The 27,501-nt window shown below is 53.1% G+C and overlaps 1 protein-coding gene and 1 long non-coding RNA gene across 9 annotated transcripts in view; one reads left to right on the top strand and one right to left on the bottom strand.

The window, feature by feature from the left end:
• Window positions 1–27,501, bottom strand: part of Glis1 (GLIS family zinc finger 1) — a 208,426-nt gene that overhangs the window by 7,130 nt on the left and 173,795 nt on the right. For 5 of the 8 annotated variants that reach the window (XM_006502972.3, XM_006502973.4, NM_147221.2 and 2 more), the window contains exons 5-8: window positions 12,799–12,960; window positions 8,268–8,378; window positions 4,697–4,829; window positions 316–472 (exon numbers count right to left, since the gene is read on the bottom strand). In XM_006502972.3, the coding sequence (XP_006503035.1) occupies window positions 316–472; window positions 4,697–4,829; window positions 8,268–8,378; window positions 12,799–12,960 (563 nt within the window). The remainder of the gene's footprint in view (window positions 1–315; window positions 473–4,696; window positions 4,830–8,267; window positions 8,379–12,798; window positions 12,961–27,501) is intronic. The other 3 variants (XM_011240485.3, XM_030253436.1, XM_017320135.2) reach the window with 2 other exon arrangements.
• On the top strand, window positions 1,897–3,280 carry Gm52673. The gene is made up of 3 exons (XR_003955092.1): window positions 1,897–2,440; window positions 2,581–2,648; window positions 2,789–3,280. It is a non-coding gene; the product is annotated as a predicted gene, 52673 (long non-coding RNA).

The following is a 27,501-nucleotide window of genomic DNA, read 5'->3' as shown; positions in this document are numbered from 1 at the left end:
GAGAACCAGGGAGATGCTGAGGGGTACTCCTGAGAGCCTGGTGGCAGCAGATGTTTCTAGAGGCTTCTGCAGGGAGGGAGGATGTGGGTAGCTGGAAGACTGAGTACGAATACATTTGCCTCCGGTGGTAGGGGCATCCCTGGGAGGCACCAACATCTTACACAGAAGGTGGTACAGAGCACAGGCCCCAGTCAGTGATGCATAAATGTAGCCTGCTGTCGCCAGTCACAACAGATTGTGTGCAGCTCACCTGCCTGTCCACCTCCCACGCGAGTGCTTAGGTGTGGCCCCCGAGGACTGGCTTGTCATACATACCCATCCCTGGTGCTCTCAGCTGTGGGCAGAGGGGACAGGTGGTGGTGGGAACCAGTGGGGACCTCCAGTGGGTGGTGCCTGGAAGGGACATCGTGGGAGGGGGACAGGATGCCTGAAGCAAGCCCGTTTTGTGGGGTGACGGAGCCAGGATACACACCTGCAAAGAACCAAACATAGGTTACTGGGCTTTGGCTACTCGCTAGGGTAGAACATCTCAGGAGTCATGACTCTCTGCTTATGGAGAGAATGACAAGAGGGACACTCCACCAGGAGTGGTGATGGTATCACTCTGGTTCAGCCTGTGGCTGACAGAGGTGAGGGTACTCTAATGACAGAGTTAATGAGAGGCAGAGGGGACTGTCAGAGACATGGTGTGGGAAACTTGGAGTGAGCTGCTTCAAATCTCCATGGAGCTATCGTGGAAAAGCAAGGATGGCTCTGTATCCCCAGAAGCAGGTGGGACCTTAAAATGGAGAGGGCTTGGTAGAACCTGACAGTGGGGCTTCCTTTGCATAAACTAAACCTTGCCTCTGCAGACACAGGCAGGCAGAGCCTGAGACTCCCCCGTGACCGGCTGTAAAGGAATGGCTGAATAGCTGACCTAGTCAGGTTGACTCTGGAGGCCCCAAGAAGACCTACTACAGAGAGTTCTCCAGGCTGTATATCCTACGTGAGAGCCCCACTCAAGGATGGGAGTCACACAGGTGGGTAACAGACCAACAGTTCTAGGTCAGTCACATGTTGGTCCAGAGTTCCAGCTGAGGGTCTGGGGACCACAGAGGGCAACACTGCCAAGAAGCCTCTGTCAGGAGAGGATGGACCCTCCTCCAGGTACAAGGCACAAGGCCTGCACTTTATCTTGTGGTGCTGGAGATGATATCTAGGTCTCCATTCATGCTAGGCAAGACCTGAGTCACATCACCAGCTCACGAGTAGAAGGTCTCAGATGCACCCAACTTTACCTGAAAAAGAATGGGACCAGTTTTGCCCTCTTGTTAACCTAATATGCTTATCTGAATAGAAATATTAATGTTCTTGAAATCAAGAACATGGATTCTTGCATGAAGGTGACATGAGGGAGGACTTTCCCCAAGGCCTATGCTCTCAGCAGTGCTGGTATGATGTTCACTGGCTGGCCAGTCTTCCCCTGCCGGCTGTTACTTCTTAAGTGTTGTTCTAGTTGTAAGGATGTACGGGTACAGGAGCTCACACTATAGCTTTTTAAGACCACTTAAGGTCTAGCCTGGGAACACTCAGGTTTCTTTCAGGGTGAGCTCAGCTGCTTAGCATTCTAAGGCTGTCTCATCCTAGACGGGACATTCTGACCAGAACCTATAGGAGGCTATTATCAGGGCACTGAATGGGGCTGGGGTACAGTACAGGCCCGGGGCAGCATCAAGGAGCTATGATAATGTGGCCCCAGTGCCTTTAAGCTGCCACTATTGATAGCAGCACTCTGCCTTGAAGACCAGACGAGCTGCTTGTGTGGTACAGGTGACTGTAGCTAGGTAGCACTAAGAAAAGTCCCATTATTAGGTCATCATGGCTGGTAACTATATTTATGTGCCTTGCAAGGTTCTCCACATGCCTAATCTGACAGTTTAGAAACTCAGACCATGTTCCAAACGGAGAGACTGCCTATTTGAGGCAGAGGCTTCAGCTGAGCTGGGGTCTAAAGTGTCCAAGGAGGACCTTGGCTCTGCTACAGGCACTGTGGTCAGCTGACCATGATACCCAGACCCCCAGGCAGCCACCAAGCACCCTGTGAATGTCCCCCCCCCCCCAGTGCTGCTTCAGGGCCTTGAGAACCCTACTGCCAGGGTCAGCAGTGCTGTGTCCTGCAGGGTCAGCAGTGCTGCCGCCCATTGCTGCCTGTCCTGGCTGTGCATGCATCCTCCTGCCTTGGTCAGGAGGTACCTGGAGGGGAAGGTCGTGCGAGCAGCACATGGCGTCATGCTGCTTAGCCCGCTCTGCTTCACACTCTCCTCACTACCCCCTTGCCTGCCATCTTGAATCAATTCTGAGGTCCTGACAGCTGGGATGGCTGGAATGTAGATGGGTCCCTCTGCCACGCTGACACCTACTTCTCACATCCTCACTACCTGTCTTGGCACATGCCTGCCAGGTACGTGTCCCCTCCCAGAACAGGCAGTGACAAGCTTATATCATCACTGCCTCATCCCCTCAGTTTTGGACTCTTCTGATTCTTCTAGAATCTGTCCCCTGCCTTTGATGCTGTCCTGGCTGATGCCCTTGTCTTTACAGCCCCAGAGAGATGCATGGCAGTGACAGAGCGTGTACACGGACAGAGGATGGGACAGAAGAATCACCAGGTTGTAAGGGCCATGGAGGTGGGGACTGGGCCTGTAGCATCCCCAGACCATATCACTTTGGGCTGTAAAGCAGCAACATCAATCATCAGCCATGAGCACTTAACCTCTGGCCCTAACATCTGTTCTCAACTGTGCCTCAGGCGTCTGTGTGCAGCCCAGCCCCAGGGAGCGCCTGGCATGCTATCCTTCCTGCTGCTTTCTGGGTTGGAGAGCTGAGGTCAGTACCAGCCAGAGCATAGCAGGTATGAAGAACTGTGTGAGGTGGCATTCGGTGAAGAGCAAAGCCTCTGGGACAGTCTGGGCTCAAGCAGGCACTCCCCAAGTGAATCCCCAAGTGGGAAGCAGATACTGGCCCTGAACAGCCACTGGGGTGCATTTTCGGCTTTGTCCTCACAGCAGGCCCAGAAGGGGCACTGAGGAAGACTTGATTCCATCCACACTAGGCAGCAGGCAGGCGTATCAGCCAGAGGCCTTCCACCTGTGCCTGTGTCCTGTCGGATTTGTTTCTCAATAATGTAGCTTGTAGCTAGGGGCGAGATGAGATGCCATCTGTTAAGAGAGACAACTACTGAGGTCCTTGTCCCTCAGTGAGGACAAAGAGGCTCCAGGGCTGACCAGCTGCTGCTGATCTACATGGGTTAGCTCTTCTTGCCTGGTGAGTCCTCTCAAGGTGGATGCACAGAGGCTGCAGGCCCCAGGGCCCAGGCAGCTGTGCCCCCATCAGTGGGAGCCCCTTTCTGGAGTCCTCAGCTTGGGGTCCCAGCAATGGAGAATAAGACCCTTCCTGTCCCTTCTAGTTCTGATCTTTTGGAATTTGGGGTACCTAGCTGGGGTATGCGTATCCCTCCTCCCTGTATGCACCTCAGGGCATCCTCACACAGTAGGCCTGAAGATGGGTGAAAACCTGGTCTTCCAAGGCTGTCTGGTAAGGGCCCTGACATGTTTTAAAATCTGATATTACTTCAGTGTTGGGGGAAAGAATATAATTAGAAAAAAAAATGCTCTTTTAAATGGTTGGAGTAATTCAAGAACCCCCAGTGGGCAGCTGAGCGCTCTGCTCTGAGGCTGTGGTTTCCTCAGGGGTGGAAGACGCAGCCCGAGAACCTCCCACTGAATCTAAAGGCCATGCTGCCCGCAGCTGGGCAGTGTTCCCAGGCCACAGAGCCAGGATTCCTGCCACGGCCCGAGGGTGCCTGCAGCCAGCAGCAGCTGTTCTTGCTGGACCACTGGCTATAAGTGTTGCCCAAATGGGCCTTCAGAGTCAGGCCCAGAGAGCCCTATGCTGGGTCACAGAGCTCAGCAGGGAGTAGGTTGTGCTTCTGGCTATGTTGCCCAAGCCTCTCAAAGCCTCAGCTTTCTCTTCTGAAGGAGTCTGGGCACTGAGCAAGACTTCTCAAGTCCAGACTGGGGCTGGTCTGGTACTTCTTGGAGGGCCCCACTGTGGATGAGTCTTAGGCAGATGTGCCACAAGGAAGAATTGGCTTACACTCAGAGGGGTAGACTCTCTTCACAGTATTTCAGGCAGGGCCACATGTCCCTCAAGGCTGGTTCTGCTTGTGTCCTAAGCTAGATGCTACTGACTCTGGGATGAGGCAGACTCAGGCTTTCTCCAGAGGAATTTCCCTGCCACAGGCTTGTGGGGATACAGAAGGGAAACTGACAGCCCCAAGAAAGACTTCCAAGAGGAGGGGACAAGGAGGCAGGTTCTGGGAGCAGGCTAAGAGCCATCTTGGTGAAGGAAGAGGGGGAGAAGGCTTACTGCAGTGAGAACAGGTAGGTGCCCAGAGCGAATCCAAGAGGCCTCCATCAGACCAAGGGGGAGTGGGCGCCATCTTATGGCATTGACCTACTTAGCAGAGTTGTGGAAGACATCCTGGAAGTGTGGGGTACAGAAGCGATGAAGTCCAAGAGACAACGCACCCTGCAACAAGTCTTGCCCATGTGCTCTTGGGCTGACAGTACACCGGAGTCCCTCTGAGGGATGCCTGGCAGAGAAAGGATCCACTGGCTGTGCCCCTGTGCCCTGGCTCTGCCTCGTGTGAACATACCTGGGAGGAGCTCCTGGCTCAGGGTTTGGCTGCCCTTCCCTCTGCTGGCCGGCAACAGTGTGGATGCTTGGAGCTGCTGCAGGGACAGACACTCGGACAGAACATCAGCCTCTGGGTCGGCACCTGTGTGCAGCTGGGAAGCAGGAGGTGAGCAAGCATGAGTGTCAGGCCACCTGGCGACAGGCACCCCCTGTTCAGGGGGGCAAGGCAGGAAAGTCAGGAGCCTGAAGTAGGACCTTCTTCGCTATCCTGGTTTCCTCATCAGGAAAGTGGGCTAGTGGACAGTATAAGGGCTTCTGAGAAGAGACGCTAGCACAGGATTTGATGGGCAAGGATTTTACTGGAGGCTGTTCCTAGGAAGAAGTTATACCAGAAAGGCTGGGTTTACCTTTAGCCCAGTGAGCCAGGTTAGGAGGGAGGGGAGCCTCCCAGGCTCCAGTTGGGGCTCTCTCTCTCTCTCTCTCTCTCTCTCTCTCTCTCGCTCTTCTCTCTCTTCAGAGTTGAGGACTGAACCCAGGGCCTTGAGCTTGCTGGGCAAGTGCTCTACCACTGAGCTAAATCCCCAACCCCCCTGTGTCTCTTGGGGAGGGTCTCCTTGTGGTCCCCGAGGGATCAGCTTTAGAGGAGTGGCCTCAGCATAACCTGGGAGGGGTGGTTAAGTGTGACTAATGGGCCTTTGCAGCTCCCATCAGGGCAACCTGTGCTGGTAGGCATGACGTTGCTTAGCAACCGTTCCTTCACCCCTCGCTCCATCCATCCTCCCTGTGACTATGAGGGACGATGGAAAGAATCCAGGGTTGGCCTCCAGCTCCATGCCACCTCTTATTGCCTGTGTGTCAGTGGATTAATAACTGCTCTGCGCCTCACATCTTGCCTGTGTTCTGGAGCACTGACTGCCTCTACCATTGCAGTAGTGAGGTGATGACTGAGCCATAAGATCATTTGTAGAGCATCATGGGTAGGGTTGGCTGGGCTCCAGCTGCATGACTTCCACAGGGTCACAGTAGTGGCCCAGTGGATTGCTGTGTGGACCAGAGCTGTCTGGCTAGCAGCAAAGCTTGGCTGGGGATGATCTGGTCCATGACACCTGGGACACCTTGGAGCATCTATACGTCTCCAAGTGGAGCTAAGACAGACAGAGGGTGGGGCTTTCAAGACATGGGGTGACAAGGGGACAGGCACCTGAATGGGAGGTGACCCTTCTCCAGGGGAATCCCAAAGCTTAGCAGCCAAGAGCCAAGGCTCTGTCCAAATGCTCACTTTACCAGGTCAAAACAGGTGCTGAGAAGGTCACAGCCTTGCCTGTGTCTTTGGGCAGCCCAGAGTCAGGCCCGAGGGGCTTGCCACCTTCCCAGGTGGAGGGAGGGCTGACCAGGTGGGAAAGGCGTGCCAGTCTCACACTGGGCTCTCAGCGCCTGACCCGGCAGCTGTTTTCCATGTAAAAGAAGTTTCTGGCAAAAGAGGGCCAAGGCATGTTCTTACAGACCGCAATGTCGATTGGATTAGGAACAGCAGGAGAGGAGAATTAAGGAAGAAAAGCATTTCTAATTCTCTCCAAAATGCAGCAGGGCTGCCAAGGGCTTGTCATAATACAAGGGTCGCCTTACCCAGAGAGATCCATCATCCCTGATGGCTCTAATGGATGCTTATTGTTGGGAAGTTTGCAGATCTGCAGCCCAGGTCCCTGGGGGCTCAATGTGAGCCAAGCATGGGCCTGGGAAAACCAGGGCAGGATTCTTAGGTCCTTAGGCACCAGTGTGCTGGGACAGCAGCCTCTTTGGCACCTAGTTCCAGCCTACGGAAGCCTGAACCATCCCTTGCTAACCCGAGGCCCATCTGCCAAGGGCAGTGTCAGGATCTGGCAGCCCAGCTGTCTGTCCTGGGCTGCGTGACTGGGCTACTTCATTAGCACCCTGAGACTCAGTTTTCATGTCTCTGAAATGGACATAAGCAAAGGCCCACTTGCAGGATGACAGCTATACACTGAGTTGAAGAGCCACTGGGTTTGTGGCTTGTCCACCATGGTGTATCCCCTGGGGTCCTGAGCGCCCCCCTCTCCCCAGCCCGGGTCTCAGTGAGCTAAGGATGTAATGACACTTAAGCTGTATGCACTCACTCCACCTTCCTCTGCTCTACCTTTCAAATGGGTCCCCAGTGCCTCTAGGATGGAGACCCCTGGCCCTGCGATCCTATCCACTTCCATCACGGGGGGGCTGTGTTCCTAGTGCCGTCTCTATCTGCCTGTTCATGGGACGGAAGCCGCCTGCTCCCCCAGTCTGCATACAGCTTTGCTGTTTTATTTTCTGCGTGTTCAAGGTCATGTGCGTGGACCACAGTGCTCACTGCTCACAACTGCTTAAGCCAGTAAAGGGGCTCGCCCTCCTCACTTTGCTGGTGTTCTTCAGTCGGCTTCCACCCGTCCCTTCACTCTCACAGCCTCTGATGTTTGAGTAAACCCGACTCCCATGGCCCTTGGAGATTGAGTGCTGTAGGCCAGGATGCTTTGCTGATGCTCCAAGGTGGCTGGCCTGTTCCTTACTTTATAACTTGGAGACCCCAGCAGCGTATTGCAGACTTTCTCGGGTAAAACATTCTCCTAGGTTTTTGGTCCTGGTGGAATGCACCACCCTCGATGTGTCCCCACCCCCACCCCTACCCCCATGCCAGCCCAGGTCTCCATCGTTTTATCCCAGGGCATTTCCACTTGTTCCCTTGCTCCCAGTGCAGAGCTCTAGCCTTCCATTTTACTCTAACACGCCGCTCCTCCACACAGCCCCAGAGGCATCTCGAGGCCATGGTGTTTTGTTTTGTTTTCCCCTCAAGATGGCATTGAATATCCTTGGGACACAGCTCAAACCTTAGGCAGAGCATCCAGCATTTGGGACTGCCCACCTATGTATAGAGTTACACTGGCTCTGCATGTGCCCTGGTCATGCCAGGCACACACTTCTTACCTGACTCAGCTGCCTATCCCTTCTGTGTTTGTGAATCTGTGCCCTGTCACTCAGTCCACACCGGCACCTATGGCCCAGCCAGCCACCGAGGAACAGGAAACACAGAAGCGTAGGCCACTAAGGTGGCCGGGGCAGACTCTGCAGGTGGGACCAGAGTCACACCCCTATTCTTCATGGTTCCTGGTGCTTTTACCTGGGACCTTTCTGTTCTCATGAAGATGGGCCAAGGCCCCTTATCTGTGCCAGAGGTGACCTCCCTGCTGTCATTATCATATGGCAAGGAGCCTCCTCTTGTCTGCCTCACATCACTGAAAATGGGTATATCTTTTATTTTATACCTGTGATGCCTAGCCCAGGGCTGGGTATCAGTGCCACAGCTAAGGGTACCAGTCTGTTGGTGGGTGAATGTCTTATCAACTTGGGGTGATAGGGGAAGGGTTGTGGGCTGGTATACTGACTGGTTGGGAGAAAGACATGGGCAGATGGAAGAGAAGTGGGCACGTATACCTGTGTAGAGAGTACTGTGCATGCAGTCATGGGAGACTTGGTCTGATGCTGGACAAGTGGCTGGGATTAGAGATGTCTGCAGAGATGGGACTGGGCTTGTGGCCACCTACCTTCTTACGCACCTGCTGCTCTTTGGCTGAGTGGGCCTTCACGTGCTTGCGGAGGGAGCTGGGGTCCGTGTAGCGCTTGGAGCAGCCAGGGATCTGACAAGCATATGGCTTCTGTAACATCAGAGGGGGATGAGGGATAGGTAAGAGGCCACTGTTGAAGATGACGGTCCCTTATGTGGCCTGCCACGGGAAGGGGGGGTAGGTAAGGGGCAGGCTGCAGTCTGAAGGCTACAGATAAGGGGAGGTCACCTGGTCTGGGGGGGGGAGAGTGACAGGTCCCCATTCTGCCACCATGTTAGGACTACAGGCCAGTCTGCAAAGGGGGACTGACTGAACCCCATGGGTCTGTCTAGCTCACACTGGCTGTGACGAAAATGCTGTCATAGCATAGCTGCATAGAAGCAGTATGTGGAGCAGGGCCACACGAGAAGTTGTCCTGGGCAGGAGAATGAAGAAAGGAAGAGGGGATATCCCAGGGCCAGCTTGGATGACTGCTGTTAGGCAGCAGGCCCAGGTCCAAGTGGTACTATGGGTCACAGCAAGCGAGGTCCTCCTTCCAGTAACTAGGGTTGGGGGATCTGACCACAAAAAGCACAAGCCGGGAGGCCCAAAGGCTGTGCTGTCTGCACGGGCATGGGCCAAACTCACTTCCTATGACCATCCCACTGCCCTGGAAGATCAACAGGGGACCCAAGCCAGCCCCTTGCTTCTGTTTAGATTCCTGCCTCAGGTTCTCCCATCTCCCAGACCCTAATCTCCTCCCATGCTAAGTCCTAGAGCTCCTGTCACAGTGTAGCCATGGTCCTGCCTCTGTGCACCCCTCCATGGACCTCTGATAGATCTGGGTCAGCTCTTGGCACTGACTAGGGTCCCCTTCTACCATTGTCCTCCCTCGTTTCCCACAATGCTGCTCCTACCCCACCCAACCCACATCACCTCCTCTTTACCCTCGCTCAGATCCTGTCTTCTGGATTGACCTGAGATTCCCACAGGCCATGCTGTCTGCCTGTGCTGCCCATCTTTCCACTGTCCCTCCGTGGCACCAGTGAGGGACCTATCTAATTCTGCTCAGGTTCCAGAAGACCAGCGAAGGGCAACTGACAGCCCACATGCATCTCATAGCCGAGGGGCAGCCAGTACTTGGGGCTCCCAGATACTACTGAGGCAGGAAGTTCACAGGGCTTCCTATAGTTGAAGCACACTGAGTGCCTTCATAGCCCTCAGGCCTGCCTCCTGGAACTGCAGAGGATGGAAGTCTGTGTGAGCATGCGTGTGTGGGCACGCTGGTGTGCGGGTGAGCAGGCATGTGTGTTTAGAAAATGGTACCTCTCAGAGTAAGCCCCAGGGACTGTCATGTCCAGTCAGACACACCAAGTGGAGCTACCCAGAAGCTTCAAGGCAATGCCGCCCCAGCCAGAGGCAGGGGAGCTGGGAGAGGTGCCCACTGTCCAGGTGGGGAGAAGCAGAAAGAGATGACCATAACCATACCTTGGAGCTGCCACGGAGATTGCCAGGTTAAAGAATGGAGAACAACAAAAAGAGAGAGACAGTGGTGAGAAGCTGACTAGGCCAACAGGAAGGCAGGGGAGGGACAGGGAGGTCTGCCTGGGACTGCCCCACCACCTGCTTCAGCATTGAGTCCCACACACTCGCACAGCTCCTCACATGAGACCCAGCCTCCACTAACACACACACACACACACACACACACACACACACACACACACAGACTCTCTCTCTCTCTCTCTCTCTCTCTCTCTGAGGAGCCCTATTCAACCCCAGGACACTCTCCCATGAGCCCTGCCCTGCCCCTGAGCTGGCTGGCCCCAGGCCTTGTCCCTTGGGAATGCTGATACAAATCCACACGCTTTGGTCAAAAAGCAAACAAACAGCTCTCTGTGGCAGGCACACTCGCTTGGAAACAGGGCAGCAAGGCCCATCTTCATGTTTGTTTTTCCAGGGCTTGACGTGTATTGAACATTCCTTGGGCCCAGCTCCCTTGAGCCCTCAGGAAACCCTGTGGCTATCCCAAGCTACCAGCTAAACCCTAGGCCCGGAATCCCCAAATAAGCTCCAAGACTGGGCTTGTGTGAGCTCTGTGAGCTTGACATGGAAGACATTCTGTCTTTGAAGGCTTCCTGGGCACAGCCCTGCTACGCATGGGCCACTTGTGGTTCCCTCTGAGTCCCATACCCATCCATGAGAATTGCCCCAGTTTTACAGAAGATGTCATAGCCAGCAGGTGTGTGTGCCTCTCTGTTAGGGGACTACCTTCTCTCAGGGCCTCTAAACAGACCAATCAAATAAACAGAGGCCCATCCTGCTGATGGGGAAACTGGGGCCCACACTGGAACAATGGCTGCCAGGGCCAATCCCATACTGGTGTGGCAGAATTTGGCTGACATAACAGACTAGGAAAGAAAGGGCTGCCTGGTTTGCACGCAGACCTCTTATCATTTCCCTCAGCTATACCCTCTATTCTCGAGAGGCAGACCTCTTACCGCTGAGAAAACTGGGGTACAGGAGGTAAGAGGGGGTTCTCATCTGACCTTTCTGACAAGTGGCAGTACCAAAATCAGAGCTGCAGCCTGCCTTCTCCAGTCTGTCCAGAGAACTTCATTCCTGCCATGGGCCCTGTGCTCTCTGATGCCAGGGAGAGCTGGAACTGAGGCTGGGTCTCTGTGACAGGTCCTATGCGTGAGCCTAACCCACTGCTGACTTGAGGGGTGTGGGCTAGGACATGGTCTAGCAACAAGGAGCTGCCTGTGCTGTCTGGGCAGATATGAGTGGAGTTTGGTGTCCCCACAGACCTGTCAGAGACTTCTTAGATAGATGAAGGCCTGGGGTAATCCCGTGGGCTTGTGTGAAACTGACGTAGCCTAGCACTCAGGGGCTATGTTCACTCATCAAGCAGAGCTGGGAATTACTGTAAGGGCAGGGATGAGGAAGGAACCGGAAACTAGAGAGGTCATGGGGACATGTCCCAGGCCTGGGCAGAGGCTCACTGTGGCTTCAAGACAAATCTAGGGGTGATGCAGTATAAGCTACATCTCTCAAGGGCAAGTGCCAAGGACCCCAAGGCTGAGGTGACCAAGGAGAGAGGCTTGGAAGAGCCACAGATCTCTTCAAGTCTCAGCCACTGCACTTCAGGTCTCAGCCACTGACATCTCTCTCTAAGAGGAGGGAAGCTGAGTTTGAGTTGGGGACAAAGACTCTTCCTTGTTACTCTGTCCCTTCTGCTTAGACATAGCCCTTCAAGCTTTTCCAATAAAGAACCTTGGGCCCGGCCAACTGCATCTTGCCTGCCATGGACACAGAAACAATCTGACTTGAGTCTCAGCTTTGCCTGAACTGGGGCAGGTGTGTGACACTATGTGGCTGGAAGAGAGAGGGGGCACAGTCCAGGGTCTGGCCTGGCTTCAAAGTTTCCTGTGAGTTTTCCTCTCACTTTTCTCAATCTGGGTTCCCAGCTGTGAGGTACAGGGCTGGGATTGGAGGGCTGAGTCTTCTCAGGTTTAACTTCTACTGTTTTATGTCTTCCAAGTTGCAAGAATAGGTCAGTTAGCCCCTCAGGCCCCCATTCCCTCATCTGTGTACTGGATGGGATAGGCTTATCTATAGTGTAGAGCCAAGCCCCATCCCAGCCACCCAAACATACGGAGCACGGCAGAGAACTGCTCTGAAGTCCAAACATGGGTTCTTCCAGCAGACTCCAGCCCTGTACCGCACACAGGGTTGGGATCCTCCCTGTGAGACTGGCATGAACACTGAGTCTGTCACCTCTGCCAGAGTCGGCCATACCATCGTGAGCACGCACAGGACCCTTAAGCCCACTTCCCTCCTGTGTCACATGGGTCAGAGACTTCCTGAAAGTGCTATGTCAACTGCTGATGTCCTTACTCGCACAGGGGAAGAGAGTGGAGCGACCTGGGACAGAGCTGTGGGTCTCTGCTACCTGACATATAAGCAAGGGCAGGGAGGTAGGAAGAGACAACACTAAACCGTCAGGCTGGATCTCACGAGTCACCAACTACAGCTCCTTTAGGGAGAAAGATAGCCTCAGAGAGCATATGTATTGTCCACAAGTGAGGAGTAGGAAGAGCAGGAAGTGGCCTGCTCAGGATGTAGATGTAGCTGGCCTTCCAAAGAAAGCATGTGGGATTGAGTGAGAGCACCCAATTCCCCATAAAGGCCCTGGCTGGGGCCTGGGCTGGTCCCCGTGGGCCAAGGAGGATAATCTCAACTGGAGGTGCTTGTTAAGTTTTGTCTGCCCATCTTAAATTCTCACTGAGGACATATGGCCATACCCAACTTATTTGTGTTTGCTACAACTGGAGGATGACGGGAAAAAAAAAATCTATCTACTTAGTGGAAAGGGAGTCTACTAATTATCCTACAATACAAAGAGCATGCCCCACCCACTCCTGCCCTGTGTGGCAGAGCCTGTGGGTCCAGGCAGAGACTCTGCTGGGAGAGTGGGGTCTGCGTGCAGCCCTGTTCCACCCTGGCCTCCACATTCAGGCCTACCTACCGTGTCGAGGTGGGTGCGTTGGTGCTTGGCACGGTCGCTGGAGTTGCTGAAGGCCTTCTGGCAGCCTGGGTGCTGGCACAGGTATGGTTTCTCGCCTGTGTGGCTCCGCAGATGGATCTTCAGGTTCTCCAGACGGGAAAAGGCTTTACTGCAGCCTTCGAACTGCAGGAGAGGCTGATGAGGGGTGCCCTCAGCCCCGAGGGCCCACCCATCGCTCATCAGCACCCCCTATGCATACCTGGCACAGACCAACGACCTGCTGCTTTCCTAAGCCTCTGGGAACACTGCCCCTGAGAAGTGTTCAGGCATAAGAAAGTGGCTGGACTTAGAAACTGCTAGGGGGACAAGATGACCTTTCTGCTTTTGACCTTGGGACCCACACATGAGCCAGTTGTGCACCCCATTAGCAACTCCAAGGCAAACCGTGTCGGAGCATAGAACCCCAGAAAGTGGGAGCCCAGCCTGGACTGGAAGGGCTCCATCCCTGAGGGGCTCTGGGGTGCCCTGAGCCCTTGGTGTATCTGTACCTCTTTAAAGGTGAGGCTATGGCTATCCATCAGTCCACCAGGGGCGTACAAGGAGGGCAATGAATGGCAATGGGTGCCATCCTTGATAACTGTTGTGAGACTGGTCAGTAGCCACATGTGTGTGTCACGGGGTCACATGTCACTTAGCTGCCCACCATCTAGTGGGCTGCTTGCTAGGTACTGGACATGTAGTAGACACACTACGGCTGTTAGGTTCCTGGCAGTGAGTGTGTGAAGAAATGAGTTAAGAGAAAGGACAGGAAGAGTTTGTGGCCTCTGCCCATCCTGCCCACCCTCCATGGCCTCAACTGTGTGTCCCTGCAGCCTCTGCTGAGCCTGGACCTCCTTTCCATACCTTTGGCTTATGTGTGTGTGTCCTCCATGCCTCCTGCCCTGCTCTCCAGACAGCTGCCCTGGAGCCCCAACACACCAATAGAATCCAGCGGTCCCCCTCCTCACAGGCCTGCCACCTAGCATCCTATTCCTGTGGCATTCTCCCACCTGCCTGCCTCTCTGCCTGGCCTCCTCTAGCAGCAGGCAGTTTTCAGCTTCTGTTCACACATGTCCCTCAGCAAGGAAGGACATCTCTCCTGACCATCCAACAACCTCGTGCTCAGCCTCCAAAGTCCAACTCAGGGGCTGGCTGGCTGGCTGGGTGAAGCCACAGACTCCAGCCTTTAGTGTGGTGTCACCTACTGCCAGCCCATGCCAGCCAGCTAGCCTTCTGGCTATGTGTACTTCAGGGTATGGTGGGGGTCCACAGTGGCTGCAACCTGCTGCTCCAGCATGGTGCTGGTGTTTAGTTACAAACCTCTGAAGCACGTGACATCAATGTCCTTGTCTCCAAAACATCGGTAAAGTGAAGTGACCTGCCCAACCAAGGTCACATGACACAGCGAAGACAAGGTACAGGCCAGATGTGATGTCAAAGCCTAGGTAGGGTGACTATGCTTGCTGATTTCCAGTGACTACTGAGGATGAAGAGAGAGCATGGAGAGATGGAAAGGGGTGTGGAAGACACAGTATCTGGTCATACGAGCAGCACCTACGTCTTCACTCATCCCACCATGCTTCTGAGAACCTATTACCGTGACAGCAGAGCTCAGTCTACAGGGGGCTGACAGGACAGTGGGCAACAATGGGTAGTCTGAGGCTCTAGCACATGCAAAGGGCACAGGTCCCCCATGGAGCCCCTCTGCACTTGTGTATGTTGTGCCCTGGGGAATGCTGTGGGAGGATTGTGTTAGGGAGTCAGAGTTAGGCTGCCCTGAAGCTCAGATAGAAGCTGTTCACACTAGGAACCATGGGGATCACAGAAGGGCTGATCAGATGTATACTCTGGAAATGGGAGGTGGGGGCAGGGCCAGACACATCCTCTGGGAACTAGGGGGACAGAGTCATATGTGAATTATGAGAATCAGAAGGGACCTAGAGGAATGGGGACAGTGCCAGGTATATATACATATAAGAAGCCACCTTTAGCTGCTAGTGGCAAGTCAGACTTGGAGAAGAGGCAGAGAGGAGGCCATTGCTTCAGTTACAGAGGACCACTGAGGCCTGTCAAGAGCAGAGGCCATGGCAGAACTTCCTGTACAGCCACAATGACAAGGGTCAGAGACGATGGCCCTTTATAGATACCACGTGGGTCACAGTGCGTACCGCTGCCGGGTCAACCTGGGTCTCTAGTTATGGGGTCTGTTGCTTTATCAGAACAAAGGAAATCCTGAATGTGGAATATTAAGTGGTCAGTGTCTCCCTGCTCACCAGCAATGACCTTGTGCCAAGTCCACCACTATGTGATGAAGGACCCTGGGCAGAAACAGGGCTTTTCTCACCATCCACTTTGGCCCTCAGTTGCTAGCTGACTGGTTTAGGGGGAAGGCTGTTGGAGATCAGTAACTCCCAGCTGCGTGATTTCTCTGACTTCGAGAGTCTGTCAGACTCTGGGGATCACTCCCGCCAGGAATCTATGGATCCTTGTCTGGGCTTCAGAACACCTGTTTCCCCATCTGTGCCTTTGTTCAGTCCACACCTCTCCTGGGAAGTCTTCCCTTCCCACTCTGACAATTTAATGTATACATTTTTCAGAAATTCAGGATCTATGTCTTCCAGGATGGCCCCAAACGTCTCTCCCACCCCATACTGCCCACACATCAGCTGTGGAGAGATGACTCAGAACTTGCCAGGAGTCTCCATCCGGAAGGCCTTTTCTTAATGTTCACAAGGCCCTGAAGGCCCTTTCCTTCCTTTCCCCTTAGCAAATACACGTCTCTGTTGCTTAGGCAACACCTCCTAGGAGGAGCCTTCCCAACTCCACTTGCAACAGTGGTGGAAGGGTTTGTGTCCTGGGAGTGGCCTGTCAGATGAGGTCAGAGATAGAGAAGATGCTGAGAGTGACCGTCGGGTCAACACTTGTGTCTTGTTCAAATGGGCCTGGTGCTGCCACAGCATGCTGTCCCCACAGCCTTCTGGGTATGTATAACTGCCTAGCTAGATGAGGGGTGGAGGCTCAGTGGCATAAAGCACACTGATTAGAGATATGGCCTCTGCTACAGACTATCCTGGCAACTGTTGGCTGCTCACTTCCTGAGTGATCCCAGGCAAGTTCCTTGGGTCTCAGTTTATCTGCAAACCAGAGGAATGGCACTAACTTTACCCGGCAGGAGTCCTACGTGAAATAACACACAGCAAGTTCTGACCTTGTCACTGTCGCTGCTGCTTAAGGTCCCAGAGCAGGCTAAGTGGCGGTTGTCCTGAGGCAGTCTCTGGCCTGCGACATCTCTAATAGAGCTGAGTGTGCACATGAACACGTGCATCCGTCCGTCTGTCTGTTGGTGTCCCCCTACTTTCTCCTACCCTTTCCTCTTCTTACTCCTCAACCCCTGTATCCCACACCTGGCTAACTCCCTCACCATACTCCATCTTCCAACAACAAAGGCCCAAAATGCCTTACTGTCCCACATAGAGCAGCAGCTGCTGAGAGCTCTAAGGGGCAGAATGCGGGGGGCCTTTCAGTTGCAGGGCTGGGGATTGCCAAACCCTTCCTAAGGGCTGAGCCCTGATGCCTGGGTTTTGACAAATGAGGTGCTAAGACACTCATCTCAGGGAGAGCAGGCGCAAGCACTGGCGGTTCGGGCTGCAGGGGCACGGGGGTTCTAGAGGACCACTGAGCCAGCATCATGGAAAGCAGAGGGAAGGCAGAAACCGGAGCTGGGGACTGCCTCTGATCACACACACGGAGGAGCAGTGAGCTCTGGCATTAGGATCCTGGAAAACTTTACACAACACTCTTGTACTATTACTGCCATAGCTAACATGACAGCAGGCTGCTCACCTGGGGTGCTCCAGCATGGCTTCTGCTGATGGGACCACCTTCTACCCAGATGCCAAGCTAGGAACCTGCTTCCTTCTCCTTAACCTCAGCATCCAATCTGCCACCAGCCCTTGGAGGTACCCATCTCGCCAATACCTCTTCATACTTTCTCTACCCTTTGTAGCATGACTCGCCTGGGTACCACAGAGCTGCCTGCCTCTTCCCAGCCCATTCCCATGTGGCACCCAGAATGAGGACTTGGCATCGAGATAAGGATGTCCTTATCCTTCCTTGCTACAACTGGGCTCGGCTCTCTCACACTTTATTACACACTTTCCCCTGCGTTCTGGCCAGTATGAGCTGGCCCTGGTGATCCTTGACAGACTCGTCAGCTCGCACACCGCTGTGCTCCAGCATCTTGTACAGTGTGGTACCAGTCCATCCTCTATGCACCCTGAGGGAACGCTCTCAGGTGAATTCATTTTACCTGTCCAGAGCCCAGAGATCTCCTGGGCACATGGGAAGGGTGCTGTTTGTGAACCAAAGCGTGCGTGTAGCATCCTGTGGGCCTGGTCTCGATGCCATCAGTGGCCTTCAGACAGTTCCATGAATACTTCTTGCTCGGGGTAAAGTTAAATACATTGTTCAACTAACCAGATATACTCCTGGTTCATCTACCCTGAAGCAAAGGCTCACACACATGGGAATAGACAAGGTGACTTTTGGGGGAAAGCTACCTTGGGTGTCTAATAGTCCCAAAACATGTCAAGATAGGTGTCTATCAACACTGAAATACATAATTAGAGTGAGTGGTGTGAACTCACGGGCTGTGCTGTGTTTCGCCGAATCAAGGCAATACACCCTGCTGGGGAAGTGACTTCCCAGCCTCACCCTGCATCAGATGACAGAAGTGAGGATCAGAAGGGTGATGTCAACACGCTCACATAGCCAATCAGAGCTGGCCTGGAGTCTCTGACTGACGTGGCTACACACCCCTGAACTCTTAGGCCAGTGCCTTGGGTTACTCACAGAACACCTAAACCAGGCCATAACTCCCGTTGATTTCAAAGTGGGCCCAACATAGGTTGTGATTCTCAACTGACGTTGGGAACTGCTCTCTGTGGTGCCTCCACACAGAAAGGGAAACCCGGGCAGCCTAGTGGAGAGGAGAGCAGGGCTGATCCACAGAGTGGAGTGCAGAGCCTTGAAAGGCCCTGTTCCCACATGTGGGGCGCGTTACGAAAGAAGATTAAAATAATGGGGGAAAATACCCCAGGAACCGTGAAGCCCCGGACCATCTGGAGTTTTATAGTAACAGGCAGGGGAAAATCAGCCTAATTGAAAAAAGTCCACTGCAATCCATTACTGCTGCGTGCAGCTCACAGTACGGAGGGCAGAAGATGAAAGACAGGGGAGCCATTGCTGGAGCCAGGGAGGGGGTAGCATCTTCCCCTGCAGGCTCAGCCCAGAGACCCTTCCAGTTCTGGGTGGGAAGGGGGGTTAGTCAAAGCCCAGGACCTCTTAGGCCTGGCTTAGGCTTAACATCCGCAGGACTGGTTAGGTTCTCAGCAAGCTGCCTTCTGAGCCTTTTGCTCACGGTAAGGGCTGAGATCATGCAGGAGAACCTTCTGGGTGGCGGACCCAGTTGGCTCTGGTGACGATGTCTTTCCCTCTGGCCCCTGGAGAAGAATCAAGGGCTCTGTTTCACACGTAAGGTGTAGGATGACACCATGCAGAAACTCACATAGAAGCATCAATTGGGGCAAATCATATCCCATCCCCGTCCTCATTTTTCTTCTCTCTAAACGGAACTACTGTGAACAGCTCTGAGAAGTAAATGCATGGATAGACCCAGAGTAGGACCTGGCACACAGTTGGTGCCTAATGAATGTCAAGTTTCCTCCCTGCGGCTCACAGGGCCCAAGAGGAAGGAAGGCCCGGTTTCTCATGCCCTAATGAAGAAGCTGGATGCAGAGAATAAAGAAGAGGTTTGGGGAATGAGGCGTGAGGCAGGGCAGGGGAGGAAATGCCTCCAGATTTGGCATTTGCCAGTGACTTGCTTCTAAACAAACACATTTCTGGTTTAAGGGTAAAATATATTGGGTTACAATAGCCTGGCAGGCCATTCAGAGATCAACTTCTCATTTTTGTACAAACTTTTAAGTTACTTTACAATGATTTAGATGGGAGAAGTGTGCGGTGCCAGATTCTTTCCCAAGATGTCAAACAATGCTGTGCTTGGCCTGCCTGAAAGGCCAGCCATCCGGGAATTGAGGGCCACTCCTCAGCCCCTCATCCTGGGAGAGACTCAGGCTGGCCCCGAGTGAGCTTACCAGCCTATAATCCCCTTGTGGCTTTCACAGGGTTCTCCAGAGCCCCAGGCTTTGCCAGTCCTCTGGGGGATGGCCAAGGCATGATGGGAAGAGACAAAGAAGGCCTGGAGAAGTGGGGCTGAAGGACACTGGTCAGGACTCTGCCTCTAGACTATGAGGCCTCTGGAGGAAGGTCTAGTCCAACTTAGGGCACAAAGAATAAGTAGGCAGCTGTATGCAGTAGGGAACTCTGCCCTGCGGCAGCTGTCACATTTGCTACGTACCTGCGACCAGACCAAACTCCCTAAATACCATCTCCTCAATCCCATTAGGTAGACAGAGCGCCTGACTCCATTAAAGGTAGAGACTGGGGCCCAGAGCAGGTGAGAGTCCTTGAGCTCAATAAGGGTGAGGTTGAGGTTCGCCCCTGTGCCAAGCTTTGCACCGCGAGGCACATTCTCATGCCCGGCAGGCCAGTGTGGCAATCTCCTCTTGCTAACCCAGGTACCAGGAGCCCTTGATACCACCCAGGGAAGCTGACAGACTGTGGTAGTGGCAGGCACAGAGCACAGCAGGGGAGAAGGGACAAAGGAGTCATGCCTGACCCGGGAAGACGGTTCTGAGGATGTGGTGCCTGAACCTTTCCTTACCAGGACCACACTGACCACTCTGGGGCAGGCTCACCTTGGGCCCAAAGCCTTGTCCACAAACGAAACAGGTTTCTATTCCTAGTAGTTGAGAGAAGCCTAGAGACTTGTTTGTCAGCCAGCAAGGACTAAGATGCCCTGCCTTTCAGGGGTATACAGAGCAGCTTGGCTGGGGCCAGGGTTTCGAGAGAGGGGAGGCAGGGGAATAGCTTTTTCTCTGACACATGCACACCAGGCCACCAGACAGAGACCTAGAATCACAGACACACATACATATGTACCCTAAAAGGGACTCTTTTCCTCTCAACCCAGCAGTATGTCAAAGACAGACCCAGGACACCAGCACACTCCTACATACACACCAAGACCTAGATATGCTCTCTTATACATAAGCCCTGCATACATATTCTACACCCCCCCACACACACAGAGACACCCTACAACTCATGACATTCAGTACAGCACACACACGATTGTACATATACCCAAAGATACACAAGCCTCAGATACTACCACCTACACAAACACGCCAATTCTACCAGCTCTAGAGACACTCACTGACATGTAGCCTGTGTGCAACACAACACACGCAGAAACTGACACACGTGTGGAATAAGGGTAGCCTCAGAATAGCCAGTACATGTGCTCTGGAAGAAAGCCATGCCTCCTAGAGACAATGCTTCCCCGATGACACACCAGCATCCAGACACCCACTGGGTCCCAAGGCTATATATATTCCTGTACTCCCAAGTGTATCCTTTCTTTAGACCCCAGGTATCTCTAAGGGGTAGCCTCTTCTTAGGGAGGCTCACAGTAGTCAAGAGGGATCTGCTGTCAATGGTTCTGCATATGGCCCATTCTCCAGTGTCCACAGTGACACCCTGTTACCATACAGAAGCCCGTCACTAGGCCAGGTCCCCTGGGAAGTGCCTTTCCCCACTAGGTCTCACTCAGTTCTCATCTGTAGAGTGGGTGTGTGTGGAACAGAGAGAACTGTAAGTACTTAAAGGCGACAGAGTGGAGATGACTTCTGAGCAAGCTCAGGACCAAGTGGAAAGAACTCTGCAGCCTGTATGTATGAGTCATGTAGTTAATATTCAAATGATGCTTCTGCCATTAACCCACACAAGAGTGTCCAGGGTGGTTCCCTGTGTGTGTAAATACTGTTAAAGACTAAATAAAAACAAGGAGCAAATATGACCCGAGGAAGCCCTTCCCCTTCCTCATCTATAGCCAGATTCCAGGGCAGAGTGGGGAGGTAGTTTGTCCAGTGACAGTTTCCCAAGTTAGTCCAGGAGCGAGCATGAGGGGGAAAGAGCAAAGTCCCCCAAAACTCCCAGCTCCCAAACAGTGCTCTGGCCAGGACAAAGGGAGGATCTCCTTAGTGGGGAGGCCAAACCCTAGGGGTGCTGATAGGACTCTATCTAGCCCAACTGGCCTTTTGGTAGTTTCTGCATGTCTCAAGCAAGTCTGTTCCCTACCAGTTGGGAAGACAGATTTTTGCAACCAGGACAGACTTGATCAGACAGACAGGGGACAAGTAGACATCGACCAGAAATGGGACAGCATGGCTTAGCCGGTGTCAGTGTTAAGAGACTGAGGGTCCTTCAATTCTACATATAAGACTGCATGTCCCAGAACTGGGAGGATGAGGAGACGGCTAGGTGCTGTTCTGTGGGAGGATGTGGAGACGGCTAGGTGCTGTTCTGTGAGTTTCTGGAGGTGGGCTCCTGGCACAGACGCCCATGCTGCGGCAAACTTAAAAGTTAAACGTATTCTCCTCACATTCTAGCTGTGGGCTTCAGAATGAGCTCTGATATAAGTAACACGGAGAAACACAGACAAGAAGGAAGACATCACAGGCACCAACAGCACCCACAATCAGGCTCAGCAGCCCTGTCTATGCCTGCTTGGCTGATCTCACACTCCCCTAGATGGAGGGGCCACAGTACTACTCTTCTTAGATGAGACATCCACGGACGCCCAACACTAGGGTGCTTACTCTGTACTGAATCAAAAACAAAGTGTTACAGGGATTGAGGAAACACCGACCACAGTAAAGAAATGACTAGAGTAAGAACAGTTACTAACTCACCAGAAAATGTGGTCACGGCCATATCGAGCACTCCTAAAACCACAATTCTCTAGCAGTATAGTCCAGCCCAGGCTGGGGCACTATAAAGGCCTGGGTTTTCCACTATCTCATGGGTGCTTCCTCTCTCGGGCCAGAGAGATACACAAGGCTGTCACCACGCCGGAGCACCAGCAATGAAAACCAAAGAAGTGTGTCTATGTGATAAGCAAGCCCCTGAGAGGAAGCGCCCGCTGCACCACGCTCCTCTGCGCTCCGGAGACATGAAGTACTTTCTGAGAAGCCAGCTGCCCAGCTGCCTGGCTCAACAGAGCCTCACTACCCCAACTCAGGGGACGGCTGGAACTCATTAGCATTATGTCAGGAATAATGTGAAATTAAAACTTAAGCTTTGGCTTCAAACACAGAGGAGGACAAAAAGAGAAAGATGCCTCTGCACTGAGCCGCTCAGCTGTGACCTGGGTACCCAGAGTTCAAAGAAAAGAAACTGGTGCTTAGCACTTGGGCCCAGGCAGGACCCCGAGACTGCCAACAGGGCTGAGGATAGAAAGTGGCGTCTGCAGCTTGATCCAGGAGGAAACTATTGTCCAGGATCCAAACTAGGGAGGCCTCCTCTCCTCCATATACCCCGCCCCACTCTCCTGCTGGCTTCCCTGTTGCTGTTCTGATCTACTGAATTCTGCTCTACCCATCACCTTTCATGCCCAGCATCTACCCCATGGTCATGGATTCTGAGACTTGCTGCTGTTGTCACTGTTAAAAACCCACCTTAGGCTTAGAATAGAAGCATAGCCTGCCCCCACCCCGATCCCCCACAGGCTTGCTAGTCCAGCTCCTTAGCCTACGGGGGCAACCTAACTTCACTTTCACAACACTGTTCCCTCATCCTGGAATACCCTTAAGTGTCAGAGCTCAGCAGCAATAGGGATGTCACAGCAGGTACCTTTAAGGATAAAGTCCTGAGCCACCTAAGCCTATCTCAGCCCAGGAAATCTGTCAAGTTTAGTTGGGCCTCCAGAGGCGCTCATGTGATAGGTGGGGACACCCCAGCAGCCCAAAGGCTTACCAAGGCTTTCTCTGTCCCCTAGATCTGGCAGTATATGCACCCTTGCGGTCCCAGGCAGGGTCTTCCTCCTCCCACATGTTCATCCTGGTGGACGAAATACTGATCTCTGAGTCACCCGTGTCTGGATTCTGATTCTGATATCCCGCTGTCTAACTCAGGTGTCAGTAGATTCTGGTGCCCCTCTAAGGCTATGATTGGTACAAACCATCTAACTGTGGCCTCCAGCATGCCTGCTCCGTTGTGAGAGTGGCAGGGATGAGATACCTCAGCGCTTTGTGAAGAGACAGTACCACAGCTGAAGTACTATGCTACCCACAGTCCTTAGCACAGATGCAGAACCTGAGGTCCAAGGCCGAGGGAGGCAGAGATTTGAAGGGAACTGGGTGCCTGGAGACATGGGAAAGGCAAGCTAGGTGATTCCCAGGTCTGGCTAGCTGTTGACATAGTAGGGCCAACTGGAATTCATTCACTCTTTCATGCCCCCAGCCCCTACCCTAGCCAACTGTTCAAGGTTAGATGTCCAAAATACACTGTGAAAAGCAAGCTCAGCATGGCTCTCTTTAGAGCATTTATCACATGACAGAGAAAGGCCTGGAAACCCCTCCAAAATGATCACAGTGGTCAAGTGTGAGTGGTGTCCTTAGGGGTGACGTGTGAGTGGTATCCTTAGGGGTGACCTTTCCCTCGCCATGCTCTACTTTCTTCAAACTTTCTTCTCACTGTCTCCCATTTCATACTACGCTCTGCTGTAAAAAGCTAGTGGTCAGTGAAGCCCTTTATGGATTGTTTGAAGTTGCAATTCTAGACCTGTCTCTTAGTTCAGCACGTAACCCTGGGTTACAGGACGTGCCTATTCTCCTTGTGTCGGTAGGAAGGTCTGAGTCATGTCTGGATGGGACACTCACTCCTATGTGACAGGGGCACGGGGTCTTCCACTAAAGTTTTTCATAAAAACACGAGGACAGCGTGGTGACTTCCAGGAGGAGCTGACGCTTAGGGAAACGATGGGCAAACGGCTTGGGACGGAGCTCCTGGTGCTGGCAGCCGCAGGCCTATACTGGGGACCCGTAAGTTACTCCCTGGATGAACTGAATGAATGAAGGTCATGGATGCCTGGCTCGCAAGGATGAGCTCACTGGGATCCTGTGTCACACATGGCGGCCAGTGATGACAGAGGCATCAGGGAGACAGAGTGGCAGGTTTCATTAAACGGTGATGACAGACGAGGAGGGCAGTGGCTATACCGTAGCCCCGTAGCCCTGGGAAGGGGCAAACGCACCCTCAACACCCATCAACCTCAAACACTGGAGCGCATTCCCGAGGCACCCGGGTGGGGCCTGGGCTAGGCTAAGTTCAAGTCCCAGCTCTGATGTTTACTGGCTCAGGTTTTGAGCATGTCACCTGACCCCTGTCCTGCAGCAGAGGTGACATGGCCCTCCCTGCAGTAGATTTAGTGTAAGGACTAAAACAAGATCAGGGCGGCAGGAGCAGTAAAGGGTGGTCTGCTCCAGGCAGCCAGGACCCATGTGCCCCCTCCCACCATCATCCACTCGGAATGCCCCGTCCCCGTCACCGGGCTACTCCAGCTCATCGCCACCCCTTTCAGATGCTCCTCGATTCCTTAGGCTTCCTAGCTGTGCTCCTCCCTCCATCACAGCCTCACACTCAGCACAGTAACTTCCAGACTCTGTGCTCATTCTTGCTGCTTCAGGAAGAGATTCAGACACGGGGCAGCCTTGGCCTTGACCTGGCAATGGACCAGATGCACTGCAGGTGTTCCCGGACGGCCTGCTGATGGCAACAAACCAGTCCGTCAGGGTGAGCCTTCTTGTCCCATCCCACTGCTGGGGAAGGAGAAGGCTCTTTGCTTTACCACCACAGACACAAACAACAAAGACAGGCCCTAGGCTGAGCATCAGATTGGTTATGGCTGCCTGACCTCATCTTCCAGCCCTGTGCTCAGACTGCCGGCCCCGTTCTCTCTCCTCCAACAACAGCGTCCAGCTGGATAAGGGTGACAGGTAGTAGAGGCAGTAGTGGATGCTGTCAGGGTTGTCCCTTCTGTCATGGTCACAGTGCTAGATGGCGCTCTGGCCTTGGACTCCGCTCCTCTACTGCACGGGTTCTTCTGAGTCAGGACACAGTAGTTAGTCACGTCTGTGAGCCTGCTTCCCTCCCACTATCCGGTCTGGCTTGGCAAAGCTCCTACAACACACTCAGCACCCCTAAAACCAGCAAGGCTTTCAGCGGGGACCTGCAGAATGGTGAGGCCACGATCTTAGGACACACTGGCTAATTGCCACGGCAGCGATCACTGCCGCCGGGAGGACTGAGTCACGGAACACAAACCTGATGACGCAGGTGTAGGCCAGGACTGAGTATTGCTTGTGCCTCTCTGCTCACGCCAGTCATCAGAGACCACCAGGGCACGAGGCTGCCATTTCTCATCAGAAATAGGGCTCATCACACCCAGGAAGAGCTCAGGGCACTGAGGCCACTCTCACCCCGGTCCCCACATAAAACTGTCATAAATGATCTTTCAGAACCCAAACTTATGCCACTCTGACGTTCTATCTTGTGTTGTGGCCACAGCCCTGGGCCTGGGCTTGAGGGCAGCCCTTGCACCATCTCAGAAGCTGCTGAGCTGCCTTGGCCCCTGCCCTGTGAAGCCAAGCCACAAAGGTCAAGCTTGAGGCCAGATACACAGGGTGTGTTTCCCTGCGGTCACCCAGAGGCTTCAGTGACGCGTTTCAATAGCTCTTCAGAGAAGAAACACACACAACCATAAAACCCACCACTTAAAGCATATAATTCGGTGGGTGTCAAGCCTATTCACGCCTGGGCAACCATCACCACAATGGTTTGTAGAACATTTTCACCCAAAGAAACCCTGTGCCACTGGCTGTCACTCACTCCTTGTTTCTCTCTCTCTCTCGAGTCCCCAGAAACTGCAGCAGCCAGACTCTCTGTTCCTGTAGATTGGCCCTTTATTTTCTTTGTTGACATGTAAGTTGAATCACACCGCATGTAGGTTTTATGCCCAGCTTCTTTAGCTTAGCTTCGTGTTTCTAAGACCCCTCTGTGCTGTGTTGTGGTGTATACAGCACCTGAGTCATTTTTAGGGCTTCACACTGTTCTCTGGGGACCTGCAAGGGGTCAGTGGGTAAAGCTGCTTGCGTGCAAGCCACGCAACTTGAGTTCAATTCCTGGAACCCATGCGTAAGTGGAGGAGAGGACCGACTACCAAAAGCCGTTCTCGGACGTCCCCAAGTGCTCTGTGACAGTCATGCTCTCACGACGTCACACACAAATAAATTCATACATCAATAACAACAACACAGAAGTATTCGGTTGTGTGGCGTCCATCTGTCCATCTGCTGGCGGACACCTAGGCTGCTCTTTAGACTTTGGCTATGATCAGGGAGGCCATGAGTATTCACGTATGGTGTGGATATTCATCCTCCCTTCAGTATCTTCCAGAGTGGAATGAAAGTCCACACATATGCCAACCGTATGTTAGCTTGAAGGATTGCAGCTAGTTTTCTAAGGCCAGGGCACCATCACCGTGGGATGGTCCTTGGGTCTCCCCACCTCCCAAGCCCTCGTGTGAGAACCATGGTTTTGGTTACTGCCATTAAGTAGCGCCAAGCCTCTTCTCATTGCCATTTCTGTTTTCCTGGTTAATGACATCAAACATCTTTTTCTCTATGACTGCTCAGAGAAACACCACTCAAGCCTTTGTCCATTAAAAAGCCCACTGTTTGTCTCTTTGTCATTGAGCTATGAGATTCTTTTTTTTCAAAAATTAGATATTTTCTTCATTTACATTTCAAATGCTATCCCGAAAGTCCCCTATACCCTCCCCCACCCAGAGCTATGAGATTATTAATATGGCCCAGGTATGAGCCCCTTCCCGGATCTGTGACTGCAGAGGTGACTGCTTTTGAACTGAACAAAAGCCACATGTGCAGTTCTTACCACACGTGGGGCCATGCTGAAGCCTTTCCAGGCAGAAGCATCTTCCTCCCATGGCTCCACAGGTCACTGCTGTCATTGTCCCCACACTGCAGACAAGCAGCCACAAAGCTGTAACCTGCTCATTTCAGCCATCTAGTCAGTGGCAGAGCAGATCTTGGGGCACAAAGGACAAACAGCCCACCCTGCCAAAACTCCTTCTAGGAAGGAGAGCCTCTTGGGGTTGACATGGTTTCGAGTAGCAGATGACCCCGTAAAGAGGTGTGGCTCTCCCAGCAGGTGTTAGATTCATTAGACTGAGCCCAGTTTGGGGATTTCCTCTCCCCTCTGGCCAATCCTGAGGGATCTGGATTTGATTTTATCCCAAAAGGAGTTAGATTCCTTACAGGCAAGCATGCTCTAATGGGTAAGAAAAGGACTATTCTCTTACAGAGAGTAAAGGCTGTGGCTCAGGATCCATCCCTGCAAACCATGGACAATGATGCTCCAGGCTAATGACATCACAGGGGGCTCAGGCACGTACATCCTGGGAACTGGCCTTGCAGCAGCCAGGGGAACTCTGACTCCAGAGTTCTAACTGGGCATGGATGAACACAGACTCATAGGGACAGGTTCAAATTCTCCACTGTGGGCCTGGAGATCAAAGTTTTATGTAATAAGATAGTTAATGGATGTTCTGGTTATAAAATACAAATAGCAGAAGACTAGTCCAATAGTTGACTAGGTACATTTTATCTCAACTCACATAAGGGACTATAACACTGCTGCGAA

This window comes from Mus musculus, chromosome 4 (genome assembly GCF_000001635.26).
Source record: "Mus musculus strain C57BL/6J chromosome 4, GRCm38.p6 C57BL/6J".
In the NCBI taxonomy this organism is placed as follows: Eukaryota; Metazoa; Chordata; class Mammalia; order Rodentia; family Muridae; genus Mus; species Mus musculus.
The sequence above is the reverse complement of the archived record's forward strand: the minus strand, read 5'-3'. Positions and strand labels throughout refer to the sequence as shown.